The 19009-nt window shown below is 46.0% G+C and overlaps 1 protein-coding gene across 2 annotated transcripts in view; it reads left to right on the plus strand.

Annotated features, from left to right (window-relative positions):
• Positions 1-130: 130 nt before the first annotated feature.
• Positions 131-19009, plus strand: part of Rpn9 (regulatory particle non-ATPase 9) — a 224197-nt gene continuing 205318 nt past the window's right edge. The window contains exon 1 of one of the 2 annotated variants that reach the window (XM_037418097.2): positions 131-331. In XM_037418097.2, the coding sequence (XP_037273994.1) occupies positions 231-331 (101 nt within the window). In that variant the 5' untranslated portion in view covers positions 131-230. The remainder of the gene's footprint in view (positions 332-19009) is intronic. The other variant, XM_037418096.2, reaches the window with a different exon arrangement.

Raw genomic sequence — 19009 nt, forward strand, 5'->3', positions numbered from 1 at the left:
TCTATGACACGTTGCCGCAACTTCAGTGTCTTAATTGACTTCTTCAAACCGAAACCTTTCCTTCCTCCGTGGTACTCCATGAGCAAGCGACGATTCACGGCTGCCAGTCGCCATCGCCATTAGCATTTTATCGCTTATTTTTATTCTATTGTGTTTCCTCGAACAGGCCGCCGCGACTAGCCGTGACTTGTAGAACGTGCACTCTAGGAAGACGGGCAGCAAGTGACGCGATGGCCAAAGACGTCGGTGCTTACCTAAAGAAGCAGCAAGAGCAGGGGCCACCTGAGCTGTCGCAGCAATGGGCCGAGTTCGAAGAGCTGTACAACAAGCGGTGCGTACTCTATCCACGGACACATACTAAAAGTGCAGCTTCATCGTCGCTTAGCCGGTTGCTATTTTCGTGCGGCGGAAAACGCCGAAAATCAAAAGGCCGAACTATGAAAAGGTCGAACGCCAGAACGATCAAAAATTGAAATACCGAAAAGTATAAACGCTGAAACCATATTACAGCAACATTAATTGAACCATGTGAAAGTAAATGACGCGCTTTGTGACTATCGCCGATTCGTTTTCCGCCGTGTCACTGTCACCTGACCTAGCTGTTTAACTTGTTCTGCAAATGTAGCCATATCAGCATATTAAAGCGATGTAAAATCTTTATCTCGTGTGAAGCTGTAGGCATATCATTTGGACAGGGCTTCTATGGGTAAGCAGGAAAAAAAAAAAAACAGTGCTGTCTAGAGTTTGTAGTGCAAAAGCAGCAGCAATGTAAGGGAGTTGTCATTTCCATGGAAATGGAAGAAGACACTGTTGTGGCGGTTCCCAGAAGGAAAAAAAAAACAAGAAAACTTCGATGCAAAGACGGTTATGTGTACGAGCTTGACAAAAAAAGTACATTCTAGACACTACTGGAGATGCGAGAGGTGAGGCGAACGTAATGCTGGAATGATTCTCGACAATCCTGAAGAAGGTACTTGCAAAGTCGTCTCAAAAGAGAGTGGTCCACACAAGCCATGCTCTGGAGGCCTATAGAGCGACAGTTCTTAGCATTCAAGAGTGGCCTTGGGCAAGGCCCACGTGAAGCTTGTGCAGCAAGTTACCGCAGATGTACAAGCGTCTTTTATAGGCAACACCTTCCGAGTGATGAAGCCTTGCGCCAGGTTGTAAGAAGGAAAAGGGGAACGGGCTGTCCACATAAGCCGACTGCCGTGCAGGAGCTCGTCATCCAGAGCGAGTACCGAACAACCTTACACGGCCTTGAGTTTATGGGACGGGAGTGCGCCAGCACAGATGAAGCTCAATTCCTCATTTATTTCAGACGAAAACATGTGAGAACTGAACGACCCACCAATGTGGCTCATGGATGGAACATTTAGCACTGTGTCGCCGTTTTTCGAACAGTTTTACAAAATTTATGATTATAGACCCGTGTGCTCAGATTTGGGTGCACATTAAAGAACCCCAAGTGGTCAAAATTTCCGGAGCCCTCCACTACGACATCTCTCATAGTCGTATGGTGGTTTTGAAACAATAAATCCCACATATCAATCAAAATTTATGGTTATCTTTATGGCCATGTGCTCCCTTTTGTTTACTGTCTAATGACTTGACGACCTAGGGGCTGAACCATATGCGATGGGAAAATGGCTATTGGAAACGAGGGCGAAAGTGCATGCATGTCGTACAAAGCCGGCGGAAATTTTATCTTGCTATAATACATTTTCTTCCACTATAGCTGGGTAATGTCGGCATTTTGATGTTCCGTGTTTTGATGCTTGGTGTTTTGATTTTTCGGCATTTTAAATTTTCAGCTTTTTATATTTTTGGAGTTTTTATTTTTTAGTGTTTTTAGTTTCAACATTCCGATAGTTCGGCCTTTTGATTTTCGGCGTTTCGAATGCCCTGCTTGCTGCTCGTGCATTCCGTGGCTCTGCAGTACCAGTCTTGAAAGCATGGAACGAGTATTATTCACATGGACGGCAAGTTGACTTCGGTATCTGCCCTCCGTCCCGCTCAGCGACGAGAGGAGTGCGCTTTATAAATTATTGCTGCTGGTATAACTGGTATTTTTCATCTAGTTTCCATAGCCTGCAGCTTCTCTGTATCTCGTCGTCGAGTTTCTTTACATTCTCTCATTCGGTGTTCACGATTTTCTTCACTCAGCAACTACGTCACACTCGCTAAACCGATCAGAGTTGAAAGTGCCTCGTTTTAATAACTGAACAAATAGTTATTTTTGTCCATGCTATTTAAATATGGAATGCTTTGCCTGAGCAGGGGCGCCTGCGCAAGTAGGCGTTTGGTGTGTAGCGACACAATGGACCCGAGCTAACGGGGGAGTTTTGACTCCCTCCCACGCCTAGCCGTGCGTGGCTTTGCCGTGTCCGGGGAAAAGGAAATCCTGGAGGTTGAGCCGACGCTGGATGATTGGACCGTTAAGGCTCCCCGGCAGAGGCAACACACCCCTTTGGCCCCGGCTTCACGTAGACGGCACCCCCGGATTGACCCGCCCGGGGGAAATCGGCAGTCGCCTTTTCCTGTCTCCACCTCACATCTTCGTCTTTTCCCTTACTTTAAATCTTTCCTGTCCTCTACTCTCTTCCGTTGACTTCCGTGTTTCCTGGCGGCTAGGGTTAACCCTGTGTGGCTATCCTACCTTGGATACACCATATTCGGTTATAGTGGTGGTGTACAGCTGGCGTCTGCAGGACCTGTGCTTACAGACCCTGCAGCGTCCCCTTGTAGGACTCCATGGTGGGTGGCTGGCGCCGCTGCCGAAAATAAACCTTTTCATATGGCTAGTTCCTTCCCCCCACTCCCTGATCTCCCTCATAAAAGAGGGCGCACCGATGAAGTCCTCCAGTTCTTTGGTCACCAGAGAGTATCCTTCCCCCGATTCCACGTTATCCACACTGACACACCCGGCAAACCAGTGCGAACACTTTCACCTTTTCTTGTTTCGAAGTCTTTGACAGAAATCTTTGGCCCAGGATATAAAGCATCGAGAATGGCAAGTGATGACCTCCTGTTGGAGCTCCGCGACCAGAAACAATATGAAAAATTGTCTAATCTAGTGAAATTTGGAGATACCAAAATCATAGTAACCCCACACCGAACCATGAACACCACCCGTGGTGTTGTTTCAGATGATGACCTGTTAGGGCTGACTGAGGCTGAACTCCTGGAGGGTTTCAGCGAACAGAATGTCATCAACGTGAAACGAATTAGGATGAGACGTGATGGTAAAGAAGTCCAGACTAAGCACCTAATACTTACGTTTAATTCAAGTGTACTGCCCGACTTCGTTGAGGCTGGGTGCATCAAGCTTCGAGTAAGACCTTATATTCCAAACCCTCTAGGATGTTTCAAATGCCAGCGGTTCGGCCACAGTTCGCAGAACTGCCGAGGCTGCCTAACTTGCGCAAAATGCAGTGCTGAAGACCACACATCTGATGCCTGTGAAAACTCTCCTCACTGTGCGAACTGTAATGAGGAGCATGCCGCATACTCACGGTCATGCCCATGCTGGAAAAAAGAAAAGGAAATTATCACAATTGAAGTAAAACAAAACATTTCATTTAGGGAGGCACGAAGGCAGGTGTCCTGCCTACCAGAAACCAGCTTTGCCGAAGTGGCGCGTCAGGGGGCAGCGCCACGACGGCCCCCGGCACCTGTCTGGCACATGCGTAGTGAGCCAGCGGTGACGCCATCCGCCCCCTCGGGGGTTGCAGCAAGTGCTGCTCTGCCATCCAAGAAAGACCCACCAACCTCCGGGCTGGGGGCCGCGAAGGTCTCGTCCTTTGAGGCGAGGCCCTCAGAACAAATGCAGCGCTCGCAAGAGCGCGTGTCCAGCGCCTCGCAAGAGGCAATGGACACAACACAGAGCGTGAGGGCGCAGCCAGCGCCTAAGGATCGGCGCGACTCTGTCGACCGATCCAAAAAAGAAAAATCTCGTGTCACGGCCCCTGGAAAGGGTCCTTGAGCTTACTTTCCATCCTTGAGCAAACAACACAAAACACATCAAAAATGAACACGCAAATACTACAGTGGAACGCCAGAGGCCTATTTAATAACCTAGATGATATCAAAGACTTGCTTAATGACTATCAGCCAAAAGTGTTCTGTGTTCAAGAAACTCATTTAAAGTCGACTCATGTGAATTTCTTAAATCAATATGTGGTTTTTCGTGAAGATCGAAATGGTGGCAATTTCTCTTCTGGAGGTGTGGCCATCATTGCACAAAGAAGCGTAGCATGCCAGCACATTGTGCTACAAAGCTCTCTTGAGGTTGTGGCTGTTCGCGCTATTCTATTCAACCGTCTTATATCTATCTGCTCGATCTACATAGCCCCTGACGAACCATTCAATAAAACAGAGTTCGAAAAGCTTATTGATCCGCTTCCAGAACCATATGTGTTAATTGGAGATTTTAATGCTCACAGTTTGCTATGGGGTGATACCAAATGTGATGCGAGAGGTCGTGCAATAGAAAACTTTCTTGTCGCATCTGGAGCCTGTCTGCTCAATAAGGCAGAGCCAACATACTTCAGTACCACACACAATACATATTCATGCATAGATTTAGCCATTGGGTCACCGTCACTCCTACCTTACTCAGATTGGAAAGTTATTAATAATCCATATGGAAGTGACCATTTTCCAACTCTTTTAGTAACGAAACAACGGGATGACCGGCCGTCTTATCCCAAAAAGTGGAACTTTCATGTTGCGAACTGGGTGAAATTCAGAGAGCTATGTACACTACACCTCGAAGAGGTAGACAATTTGGAAGTAGAAGAGATGGCCAACTATATTTCTGAATATGTTCTTACTTGTGCAAAAAAGTGCATACCGCAGTCCAGGAATGATAAGGTTAACACAAAGCCATGGTGGAATCGGGAGTGCGAAATTGCTAAAAAACGGCAAAACAAAGCATGGAGGGTTTTTTCTCGCTACCCAACAGCAGAAAACTTGATAACCTTTAAAAGTTGCAAAGCGAATGGCAGGCATGTTCGCCGTATAGCCAAACGGGAAAGCTGGACACGCTATATATCCTCAATAAACTCCTACACAGACGTCAGCAAGGTTTATAATAGGGTGCATAAACTTAAAGGACAAGGCCCTAATCCCTTCCCTTTGGTGAATGACTGCGGTGATACAATAGAAGAACAGGCAAACTAATCCCTTCCCTTTGGTGAATGACTGCGGTGATACAATAGAAGAACAGGCAAACGCTCTTGGCGAACACTTCGAGAAAATGTCAAGCTCAGAAAACTATACCACTGAGTTCTTACGCCACAAAAGCATAGCTGAAAGTGTACCTCGGTGCCGGAATAAGGCTGTATCAGACGGATACAATAAAGCACTAACACTATATGAACTGAAGCTCGCGCTTGGTTCCTGTGGAAGTTCTGCTCCTGGTTCTGATACAATTACTTATGATATGATCAGAAATCTCCCTGATGAAACCCTGAACTGCCTTTTAGCACTTTACAACAAGATTTTCAATACCGGCAAAATACCCTCTGCTTGGAAAGAGGCAGTAGTACTACCAATCCTTAAACAGGGCAAAGATCCCTCTTCGGTAAATAGTTACAGGCCTATCGCCTTCACAAGCTGCCTACTCAAAGTGTTTGAAAAAATGATTAACTGCCGCTTGGTCTATTACTTGGAATACAATGGTATATTGGACCCGTGCCAGTCTGGTTTCCGTACAGCTAGATCCACAACCGACAATATTGTCCTCCTCGAGTCGTATATACGTGACGCATTTGTACACAATCAATACTGTCTCTCTGTTTTCTTCTATCTTGAGAAGGCATATGATACTGCCTGGCGATATGGAATCTTGCAAGATCTAGTGTCTTTCGGAATATGTGGCAGGTTGATTACCATCTTAAAAGATTACCTATCTGAAAGGAAGTTCCGTGTAAGAATAGGTACTGTGTTATCGCGCACATTTCTTCAAGAAAATGGAGTGCCGCAGGGAGGAGTATTAAGCTGCACACTATTTATAGTTAAAATGAACTCTCTTCGCTCTGTTAAATCGTGTAACTTGACTGTATGCGAATGCCAAATACAGTTAGGTGTTAACCGACTTGCAAAATGGGCTGACGAGAATGGTTTTAAGTTTAACACTGAAAAGACTACTAGTGTGCTGTCCTCGAGACGACGAGGTGTGCATCCTGACCCTTGCATACTAATAAATGGACAAAATATAGTCATCGCAAAAGAACAAAAATTCCTAGGTGTAATTTTTGATTCCAAACTCACCTTCATCCAGCACATAAAACAGCTGAAGTTAAAATGTCTCAAGACCATGAACCTTTTAAAGATTTTATCGCATCAGTCGTGGGGGACAGACAGGCACTGTCTCATATCTCTGTTTCGAAGCCTGGTTCTGTCACGCATAGATTATGGATGCATAGTATATCAGTCAGCTTTAAGGACAGCACTGAAAATGTTGGACCCTGTATACCACCTAGGTATCCGGCTGGCACTTGGTGCCTTCCGTACCAGCCCTATTCAAAGCCTTTATGCAGAGTCAGATCAGTGGCCACTAGAATATCAGCGCACGTATCTAGGAGTCAACTATGCAGTTAAGATCATGTCTCTGAAGGAGCACCCATGTAAAACACTTATGAACGATGTGTCTACTACCCAGTTATACTTAAACCGTCCTTCTATCGCCCCACCGTTTCCATTGGCAATAAGACCTGCAGTAGAAAAACTTGCATTTCTTTCAATGACTTGGAGGAAAGTGACCATGTCGAACACATCCCTCCCTGGCAGCAATGTCCAGTCACTTGTGACTGGTCTTTCAAAGACATCATAAAGGAAAATTGTGCAAGTGCACTTATTGAGCAACATTTCTTGGCTCTTGAACACAAATATCGTTCAACCGCGTTCTTCTCTGATGGCTCAAAGTCTCAAACATCTGTATCTTGTGCAGCCTATGGACAAAAGTTCTCGGACACCAGAACCATGCATACACATACGAGCATTTTCACAGCGGAAGCCTATGGTATCCTGCTTATTTTCAACACATTAAACAATACAAGATACAAAAGTCTATAGTGTACACAGATTCTTTAAGTGTTGTCAGGGCCCTGTCTTGTGGCAAGTACAGCAAGAACCCTGCTTTCAACAAGCTCCTTAACGAAATCTATGCAGCCTACAACCTAAAACTTTCTATTGTTATTTGCTGGGTTCCAGGTCATTCTGGAATTGCGGGCAGTGAAATAGTGGACAAGAATGCACGAGAAGCCACTGGTCGGCAAACCATAGATATAACCTCTGTTCCGGGTGTAGATCTACAACCTGTTGTACGTAGAGGTCTACACAACCACTGGCAAGCTGAATGGGACAGAGAAGTCGACAACAAACTCCACCTTGTAAAACCCCAGCTGAGAAAAGTTATCCCCGAAAAACTCAACAGGTTCACCGAAGTCACTCTAACACGGTTCAGAATAGGCCACACTTATGCCACACATAAACACCCTTTGACAGGCACTGATCCACCTACATGTATACACTGTGGAGAGAGTCTAACCGTTGTGCATGTCCTCATACAATGTCCTGTGCTTCACCAAGCACGACTGACCCATTTCAGGGAGCTCTATCGATATCATATCCCACTTCATCCAGCGCTGTTTTTATCACTTGATGCAGTGGTTGACCTTAAGAGACTTCTTCATTATCTTGGGAAAGTGAAATTTTTTAACAATGATATCATTCCATCCTAGGCACCAGGCTGCGCCTCAAGTGTGAGGTACCGCCTGGTGCATAAAAAGTATGTCTGAGCCTTCGCAGTTCTTGCTCAGGCAAGGACTTCAGCTGCGAGGGTCTTGGGCCTTGCAGACTAATTTATCAGCACAGACTTCAGCCAACAAAATGAATTTTTTTTAACAAAGTGACATTCTTTCTAAATGCACTGTGTTTTAAATGGTTCGTAGATATTTGTTTTAATTTTTAATCATGTTTTAATCATTTGTTTTAATTTTTAAACTCATAACCCAAATGAAACAACACTTGTACTGGCACTCTTTGTCCTTAGATGCCCTTGTGCCAATAAGACTTAACGTAATAATAATTTGCCTGAGCATGTTAAGGTAGGTTACCACCTTCGACAAAAATTTTCAGTTATGGTCTGAAAGTTACAACTGCACTTTTGTTGTGTAAAGCTTAGTTATTTTCAATGTTTAAAATAAAAAAAATTGCAGGAAATGAAAATTCTTTTTTTTTATAAAAATCAAAATGTGTCGAAATATGCGTGTTGTGCCAAGAGACAGTTAAAAATGGTCAATGCGATTCAAATGTGACTTGGCAGGTATGTAGTGAGGACAACAGCCTGTGCATCTAAGTGCCATCATCACATTATCTCAAAGCTGGTGCATTATCAAAAAAAAATAATAACGATATCTGGCAGGGGTTGTTTTTTATGCACTTGGGCATAGCATAAAAAGTTGCAGCTCGTTTTCAATAATTCTGCTTGAATGCACAGCTCTAGATATAACAAAATAGCACACGAAGTCTTACGCGAAAATATTTATTACACAGTAAGTTATCACTGTTCGCGCAACTGCACAAAGCAAAATAATATGTCTTGAAAAAAAAAATTTTAAGATTTCAAATGAATGTTTGTGTAATAAAAAAAACCATCACAAATGCCTAAATTCCACCAGGCTCATAGCTTGGGCCCTCCTTGGAAGTGGCACGGTCTCCTTTTTAACGAGCTGATGCACGGATTTTTTTTTCTTGCCTGCTTTGCGTCTCCACCTGTGTTGTGCGCGGCCTCCCTCACATGGCAGCAGTCACTGGTCTGGCACGCCACTGTTGTGTATTTGCCGGGTTTAATGCCTGTCCCTTTCAAAATGTCCTGTATGCTCCTATTTCCTTCATTGAACTGTGCTACAGCATCATACAATCCAAACAAAACAATAGGCAGGCTTACATATACAATTTTGGGGACTCTGCTAAACCATTCCATTAAAACACTCGTTCGTATTTTGAGTTTTGCCATGCAAGCACTTCTTTAATAATTCATCGGAACAAAGGTCACTGTACACAGCTTTCACCTTGTTGAGTAATTCATTAAAAAGTCCTCCCTTGTGCTTGTAGCTGTCCTTCACGAGTGCATTCGCTTGGTTGAATCTGCACCAGCTATCAATTCTTTTGGGGCAGATGCCATGTCTGGGGCAGCTGTCTGTCGAGCTACAATAAAACAGGCTTGCAAGTGTGGCTTGTTTCATTGCTGTCAGATCTCCAACATTGGCCCTGATGGCAATCCCGTAGTAATTTTGCAGCCGATCTATCAAGACATCTGTCAGTTTTCCTTTATTGCCAACACTGTGCTGTCTTCTTTAGTTTTTTTAGGCGGCAGTCAACACGTTTCTGCACGTGTCCTATGCATTCAAGCTTCTGAATGCTGTCTTTACCATAGATGTCTTTCACTGCGGCATAACTTTTGGAATCGCCGTCACCATAAAACTCCACATACTTGAGATCACGAGTCGTTTGAGATCTCTCAAACATGCGGTATAGGCCAACTGCTTCCAAGGCACCAGCAGTACTAGCATGGTTGGTGTGACAGTTCTTGTGATCAGCTTTCGATTGGAGATATTTCTGGCTCGAGGTATTCAGCTTTCGTTGTGACTCACATGCTCTGCATTTGCTAGAAAGTCCCTCTACGTCCATGACTTACCAGCATCGACAGAAATCAATGACACACACCCATTGAGTGAGAAATGTCCGCGCTTCTGCCATGTGCGGTCCCCCGACACGCCGCACTCGTTACTGATGACAGGATTACGCACTTCACTGGCAACGTTGGCCATAGATTTCATGGCAACCATTTTAGCAGCTTTACAAAGCTTTGATGATAATTTCTGGTGTGCAGAATGCCAAGGAGGTGGGGGCATGTTCATAACATTGCAGAATGCGACAGCACTTTTGTGTTCTTTTTCAAGTTGTCGCATGGCATAGACAAGGCGGACATTGTTTTCTATTGTACGGCTACTCTTTCTAAATGAATGGAATGCGCACTCAAAGCTGCACAAAACACCATATGTGATGGAAACACCATAACGGGTGCGTTCGCCGAGGTTTAGCAAAGTGTTTTTGCATTCCGGACATGCCAAAGATGAAAAAACAGAAAAAAGGATTCCGATGTCTATGGTCCTGTTACCTTGGAATGGCTGCTCTTGCGATTAAATGTCACAATCTTTCTATGCACAGCCTAGTTTTGGGGCACTCACTGAAGCAGTAGCACCCACGTGCTCTATGGCGGCGCACACTTGGTATGTTGATTCCCTAAGAACTTCAGATGACGCTTCCTTGTAGCCCTGTATTATGCCATACTTCATAGAGCACAGAGACTTTTTTTTTTTTTTTTTTTTGAGTAGATAGCTCTAAATCCACGATGTTCGAAAAGCACGCGAAAAAGCACACGCAACACAGACGCAAACGCCACGCAAACATGCGCCAACTAAACAGTGTGCTGTATCGCCCCGTAGCCCTCTAGTGGAATTTTCAAGTGAACTCAGAAAAACTTGCCTCAAAAGGCTTATGAAAATTTGAGAATAAACTAAAGCATATTAAAATGACATGGTATTGTTACGAATAAATATAGCACCTGGTACTATATAATTTCTTCATTTAGGGCGAACTTGTGCCCGTAAACTCGAAACTAAAAATGGTCAGCCAAAATTTCTCTTGCTCGCTGACTCGAACTTCGTCGGTCTCTTCATCTGCCCCTCGAGTCTCGTGCCGGTCCCGTGGCGTAGCATCGTGGCGCGCGCAGGACGGCATTCCATGGCGTGACTTTCTTGCTACTTGTGTGGCGGCTTGTACGAACGCGAATTGTGGCACGCGTCTTCTGGGATGGTCGAGCTGTGGCATTAGTCCCCCTCCTAGCACGCATCGCCCCGATGCGTAAAGCCGGCTGACAGTTTCTAAACAATAGGACTTGTCCTTGTGTTAGATGACGTGAGTCAGTTCACTTGTTCAGTTCCTGTCGTAGTACGGTTTCATCCGTACTACATGTACAGCTCCCGGTAGATTCCGGCGTCGTGTTGTGCATACTTGACCGTCAGGGATCACTTCGAAGTGAACTTCGTAGCCTAGCTGACGAAGAACCCTGTAAGGGCCAAAATAGCGCTGCATAAGCTTTTCTGATAGGCCACGTGCACGTACAGGCGTCCAGACCCACACTTGGTCTCCAAGGGGGTACTGAACGTCCCTACGTCTTAGATTGTAACGGTGCGCGTCGATGTCCTGCTGTTGAATGATGCGGTTCCGTGCTAGTTGTCGCGCCTCTTCTGCCCTCTCTACATATTTGCTTATGTCAGGGTCCTCTTCATTCGTGCTGTTGACAGGCAGCATCGCATCTAATGTCGTTATTACTGTCGGACCATAAACAAGTTGAAATGGCGTGAAGTGGGTTGTCTCTTGTACTGCGGTATTGTATGGAAATGTAGCATACAGTAATATAGTGTCCCAAGTCCGATGCTCGACGTCCGCATACATCGCGATCATGTTAGCAAGCGTCCTGTTCAGCCTTTCAGTTAACCCGTTAGTTTGCGGATGGTACGCGGTAGTTCTTCTATGGTCGGTGTGCGTTAGTTTCATGACAGACTGCACTAGCCTGGCAGTGAACGCAGTTTCTCTGTCAGTTATAAGGACTTTAGGTGCGCCATGTCGCAGCACTATCTGGGTCACAAAAAACTGAGCCACTTCATTTGCCGTTCCTTTTGTGAGAGATGACGTCTCGGCATACCGGGTCATGTAGTCGGTTGCTACAACTATCCAGCGCTTCCCGAACGATGACATAGGAAATGGTCCTAGCAAATCCATTCCGACCTGCTCAAACGGGACTTTCGGTGGCTCTATCGGTTTCAAAAGACCTGCTGGCTTTAGGGGTGGTACTTTGGGTTTTTGGCATTCTCGACATCATCTTACGTAATGCTGTACTGAATCTATCGATTTTGGCCAGTAATATCTCCAGCGGATTCTTGCCAAAGTCCTACTAATGCCCAAGTGACCTGCCGATGGGTCATAATGACACGCTTCTAAAATTTCCGCTCACAGTGATGATGGTATCAACAGTAGGAACGTTTTACCGGTGTGTTGAAAGTTTCTCTTGTAGAGAACGTTGTTGCGGAGGACGTAGGAACGTAGTCCACAGATGAAAGCTCGCGGTACTTCGACTTGCTGCCCCTCTAAGTATTGAATGAGCAGAAGTAAATCTGGGTCCGTTCACTGATCATGAGCCATCTCCGACACATTCACAACTCCAAGAAATGCGGAGTCTTGTTCATGCTCAGGAGACGAGGTCTGGACTGATGCTCGTGACAAGCAATCCGCGTCATTGTGCTTGTGGCCAGACTTGTAGACTACAGTGATGTCATATTCTTGTAGACGCAGGCTCCATCTAGCAAGTCTTCCGGAAGGATCCTTAAGGTTCGCAAGCCAGCACAATGAATGATGGTCACTGATGGCTCGGAATGGTCTACCGTATAAATATGGACGGAACTTACTAATGGCCCATATAACTGCGAGACATTTCTTTTTCGTAGCTGAATAATTATACTCAGCTTTCGACAGAGTGCGGCTTGCATAAGCACTAACTTTTTCTTCCCCATTCTGCCACTGAACAAGAATAGCACCGAGGCCAGCGTTGTCCCGCAGGGGCGCCTGCGCGAGTAGGCGTTTGGTGTGTAGCGACACCACGGACCCGAGCTAACGGGGGAGTTTCGGCTCCCTCCCATGCCTAGCTGTGCGTGGCTTTGCCGTGTTCGGGGAAAAGGGGATCCTGGGGGTTGAGCCAATGCTGGGTGATTGGACCTTTAAGGCCCCCCGGCCGAGGCAAGACACCCCTTTGGCCCCGGCTTCACGTAGACGGCACCCCTGGGCTGACCCACCCAGGGGAAATCGGCAGTCGCCTTTTCCTATCACTCTCTTCCTACATCTTCGTCTTTATCTCTCACTCTTTATCTGTCCTGTCATCTTCTCTTTTCCGTTTACTTCCGAATTTCCTGGCGGCGAGGGTTAACCCTGTGTAGTTACCCAACCTTGGGTAGTTATATTCGGTTATAGCGGCGATGCATGGCTGGCGTCTCCAAGTGTTCACTAGTCAACCTTGTAGCGTCCCCTTGTTGGGCTCGGTGGTGGGTGGCCACCATCGCCGCCGAACTTTATAGTATTTTTATGGCAAAAGCTTTTCCCCTCCTTCCTGATCGCTCCCTAAAAAGGTGGCGCACCGATGATACTTTCCTGCCTAACACACCAAAGCCGACATTCCCAAAATACCATGTAATCCACAGTCAAAACGAAAACAAGACAGTCCGAGCCATTTCACCTTTCCTCGTTTCCAAAACTCTCACAGAAGCAATAGGCCCAGGTTATAAAGTGACAAAGATGGGAAGTGGCGATCTTCTTTTGGAGGTTCGTGACAAAGCTCAGTATGAAAAGCTGTCTAAGCTCGTAGCCTTTGGGGAAACCCCTGTATCGGTGGGCCCACACAGGTCCATGAACACTGTCCGTGGCGTGATTTCTGATGATGATGTTACTGAGCTTTCTGAAAGTGAGCTGCTCGAAGGTTGGCAGGACCAGAACGTGGTCAAAGTCCAACGAATAACAATAAGGCGCAACTACAAACTGACCCCTACAAAACGCGTAATAATTACCTTCGGAACAAGTGACCTACCAGAATCAATCGAAACCGGCTATTGTAAGCTTCGTGTAAGACCATACATTCCCAACCCTCATCGATGTTTTAAGTGCCAACGTTTCAGTCATGGATTGCAGAGTTGCAGAGGGCGTGCCACTTGCGCAAAGTGCGCATTCATTCAACACATATCGGACAACTGCACCTCAGAAACAACTCATTGTTCGAACTGTGAAGGAGATCATGCTGCCTACTCACGATCATGCCCCGCATGGAAAAAAGAGAAGCAAATAGTAGAACTTAAGGTTAAATTGAATCTCACATTCCAAGAAGCACGCCAACGTTTCGCAATACACAACCCATCTTATCCCTTCTTTGCAGATCTGATGCGCCGGGGCGCCGCGCCACATGCCTCGGCACCCGCGAATGTCACACAGTGTGTTGCTGCGGTCGTGCCGCCAGCGCCCCCGGCTGGAGCAGCCTGTACTGCTCCGCCACCTGACAAACAGGGCCGGCAGGCCCCGGTGTCTGCCGAACCTGGGACCACTGCAGGCGCAGTTAGGTCCAAAAGTTCAGTGAATGTGCCTGCCCAGCAGGCACCATCCACTACCTCACAAGAGGTGATGGATACAAGTCCCACTCCTCCGGTGCCTTAGACGCCGAAGGATAGGCGCAACTCCTTGGAGCGCACCAAAAAAGAAAAACCTCGAATCACAGGGCCCTCAAAAGGCCCTGTTAACTAACGCAACACCTCTGTACACACAGCACCACACTACATTAAAATGACACAACTTCTACAGTGGAACGTCAGAGGACTGTTGAGAAACCTCGACGATATCCATGAGCTTTTACACAAACATACACCTAAGGTGCTGTCAGTACAAGAGACACACCTGAAACCTAAACACACCAACTTTTTACGTCATTACGTTATCTTTCGGAAAGACCGGAATGATGCCATTGTGCCATCCGGTGGTGTTGCCATTATAGTCAATCAAGGGATTGCATGCTCACACCTGTCACTACAAACATCCCTTGAGGCGGTGGCTGTTCGAGCAGTTCTTTTGAATAAGCTCGTCACCATCTGCTCTCTCTACATACCTCCACAACACCGTCTTGAAAAGCATGAATTCGAGTCCCTCATAGAGGAACTTCCAGAACCTTATATCCTCCTTGGAGATTTCAATGCACATAGCAATCTATGGGGTGACTCTCGCTGCGATGCTCGAGGTCGCTTGATTGAACAGCTCCTTTTTTCTTCTGGTGCGTGCCTGCTGAATCGGAAAGAGCCAACATATTACAACACGCTAACAATACGTACTCAGCAATAGACCTCAGCCTAATATCCCCATCACTCCTGCCTCTACTTAAATGGGAAGTCATTAATGATCCATATGGTAGGGACCATTTTGCTATCGTTATCAGCACATCAATAACAAATACATGTCCTGCACAAGTTCCCAAATGGCTCACCGACAAAGCTGATTGGGAAAAGTTTCAAAAAATGACTTTATTATCTTGGACTGACATGGCGGCATTGAGCATAGAGGATGTTGTATGCTACTTTACAGCTTTCATGGTTGATGCAGCAACAAAATGTATTCCCCAAACATGTGTACCGTCAAGCAAACGACGAGTACCATGGTGGAATAATGAGTGCCGTGATGCTCGAAAAAAACAAAATAAGGCATGGAGGTTGCTTAGAGACTCGCTCAGAGCCAAGAATCTTGTAAACTTTAAGAACGTCAAGTCGCAAGCAAGGAGGACGCGCCGACAGGCGAGAAGAGAAAGTTGGCACAAATTTCTATCGGGCATTAACTAATACACAGATGAGTCGAGAGTCTGGAGCATGGTTGGTAAAGTGGCAGGACGAGGAGCACATTCGCTTCCTCTGGTGAACACACAAGGGGAGAGTTTGGAAGACCAGGCAAACACTCTCGGAGCGCACTTTGAACAGGTCTCCAGCTCAACACACTATAGTGAAGTGTTCCGACGATACAAAACCGCAATAGAAAAACAGAGATTAGAGCGCAAGCCCAGAACACATGAGGCATACAACGAACCTTTCTGTTTGGCTGAACTGCAGGCCTCACTTGCCTGCTGCAATAAATCTGCCCCAGGCCCGGACCGTGTGGCATATGCAATGTTAAAACACCTGCCCACTGAAACCCAGAAAGCTCTGCTCTCTCTGTATAATGCGATATGGTCTTCTGGCGAGCTACCCTCAGCCTGGAAGGAAGCTATCATTATCCCAATCCTAAAACAAGGCAAGGACCCGGCCTCAGTTTCCAGCTACAGGCCAATAGCATTAACCAGCTGTATTTGCAAAGTCTTTGAAAAAATAATTAACAGGCGCCTGATGCACTTCCTTGAAATTAGTGGCCTACTTGACCCATACCAGTGTGGGTTTCGAGAGGCTCGGTCTACCACTGACCACCTTGTCCGTATCGAAGCACAAATTCGCGACGCTTTTGTTCATAAGCAATTTTTTCTTTCTGTGTTCCTCGATATGGAAAAGGCATATGACACTGCATGGCGCTTCGGCATATTGCGAGACCTGTCACATTTAAGTGTGCGGGGTAGAATGCTGACAGTTATCGAAAGCTACCTGTCCAACCGTACATTCCGTGTCCAAGTTGGCACTGTCTTATCTCGAGTATTTGTCCAAGAAACAGGAGTGCCACAAGGAGGTGTATTGAGCTGCACACTTTTCATAGTTAAAATGAATTCCTTGCACCTGTCTTTCCCACGAAATATTTTTTACTGCATATATGTCGATGATGTGCAGATTGGTTACAAATCGTGCAACATCTCAATGTGCCGTCAAGTTCAACTAGGGTTGAACAAGGTATCTCAATGAGCAAACGAGAATGGTTTTATACTCAATGCGCAAAAGAGCACTTGTGTCTTGTTCAGCCGAAAGAGGGGCCTCCATCCTGATCCCGACATTGACCTGCATGGTCAACCTCTGTGAGTGAAGACCGAGCACAAGTTCCTTGGTCTCATATTAGACACTAAGCTAACCTTCATCCCACACATCAAGTATTTAAGGGACAGGTGCTTAAAAACAATGAACATTTTGAAAGTGTTGTCACGCACTACATGGGGGAGTGACAGGAAATGTTTAATTAACCTATATAAAAGCCTCGTACGCACACGCCTAGATTACAGTGCTATAATCTATCAGTCGGCAACACCATCAGCCTTGAAAATTCTCGACCCTGTCCACCATCTAGACATTCGCCTCTCTACGGGTGCTTTCCGCACCAGCCCTGTGGAGAGCCTGTACGTGGATTCGAATGAATGGTCGCTCCACCTACAAAGATGTTCCTTGTCCTTTTTGTACTTTTTGAAGGTGAAGGCAGACAAGAAACATCCTTCCCATTTCACAATTAATGATTTGTCTTGTTCTGGCTTGTTCGAGAACCGTCCTTCGTTTAGGCAGCCCTACGCGCTGCGTGTAAGGAGCCTGGCCGAAGAAACAGGTGTGCCTCTTTTTGAACCCAGTTTGATGGCTCCTGCAACATATCTGCCACCGTGGCAGTGGCAGCTTATAGACTGTGATGCTTCTTTTGTTTATGTCACAAAGCACGCAGCACTTGCACACATACATACATACTTTTTAGAACTACAACATAAATACACATGCCCTGAGTTCTTTACTGATGCGTCAAACACTTCTGTGTCATATGCAGCGGTAGGCCAATCCTTTTCCGAGGCCGGCGTTCTTCATCCTAATGCAAGCATCTTCACAGGAGAAGCTTATGCAATACTGGCGGTCGTAAAACACTATAAACAGATAAAATTACAAAAGGCGGTAATGTACACAGATTCCCTAAGCGTGGTCAAAGCCCTGAAAACTCCTAAAAAACACAAGAACCCCGTGCTGGTGTCACTCTACTCACTTCTGTGCACACTCTACACATCAAAATAGCATGTCGTCTGCTGGGTTCCAGGGCACCGTGAAATACAAGGGAACGTTTTGGCCGACAATCTGGCTGCTTGCGCCAATGTCACTACTGCCAATGCATCAACACCAGTCCCTGCACTTGACTTAAAACCTTTTATAAAACGAAAGCTCAGGGGGTATTGGCAGAGCATGTGGGATAAACACACAGATAATAAACTCCATGCTATTAAGCCGCAACTAGGTTATTGGCCGCCACTATCAAAATCACGACACACAGAAGTAATACTAACAAGGCTTAGAACAGGACACACACATTCTACACATTCATTTCTTCTGTCTACCGGTGATCCACCATATTTTGAGAGATGTGGAGAGTCCCTTACGGTTCTCCACATTCTCGTCCAGTGCAATGAGCTAGATGCTCTGAGAGAAAAGCACTTTTTACTGCCCTACTGACAGCAACTCCCTCTACACCCTGGGATGCTCATCGGTAGGGATCCGCTTTTTAAACTGCAAACACATTTTACGTTTTTAAAAGAAGTGCAAAGCTTTCACCCGATATTTCGAGGTCATCCGTAGCACGACCTCTATAGAGTGGTCATGGCTGCGGTGACTACATCTTCATCATGATTTTATTATCATGACATTTTGCCATCAGCTATCACCACACATATGTCACGCCACTGTCATGATTTTATTACTTTCATGTTCTAACCCGCGTTAGAGCGAGGAATTTTAAGGCCCCTTTACAGCCACGCACCATATCATTGTTCACATCTGTAGTCAATTGAAATGGCGCTCTTTGGCCATCAATTGGCCCTTGCGCCACTAAAAACTACTCATCATCAGGCCAGCGTTGCTGGCGGTCTGTATGAATGTGTTTTGGCATCTTCATCAAAATGAGAGAGTATGGGAGGTGACTGCAAATGCCGTCCTAACTCAGAGAAGGCGTCTTCTTGCTCTTGGTGCCAGATGAATGGCACACCTTCCTTCGTAAGCCGTGTCAGTGGTTCCGCAATCTTGGATAAGTTTTCAACGAAGTGCCTATATTAGGCACAAAGCCGCAGGAAACGTCGCATAGCTTTTTTGTCTGTTGGCCTTGGGAAATTTTCAACCGCAGTGATCTTATCTGGGTCTGGGCGGACACCGTGAGAACTGACAATGTGCCCGAGGAACCGAAGCTCCCGGAATCTAATGTGGCACTTTTCGGGTTTGATCGTAAGTGCAGCCATGCGAATAGCGTCCAGTACCGTTCTCAATCTCTGCACGTGCTGCTCGAACGTAATGGAAAAATTACTACGTCATCAAGATAGACAAGGCACGACTGCCATTTGAGGCCGGAGAGCACAGTGTCCATCATCCTCTTGAAGGTAACGGGAGCAGAACACAAACCAAATGGGAGTACTTTGAACTCGTAGAGTCCGTCGGGTGTC

The sequence above is a fragment of the Rhipicephalus microplus genome, unplaced genomic scaffold (assembly GCF_043290135.1).
Source record: "Rhipicephalus microplus isolate Deutch F79 unplaced genomic scaffold, USDA_Rmic scaffold_12, whole genome shotgun sequence".
NCBI lineage: Eukaryota > Metazoa > Arthropoda > Arachnida > Ixodida > Ixodidae > Rhipicephalus > Rhipicephalus microplus.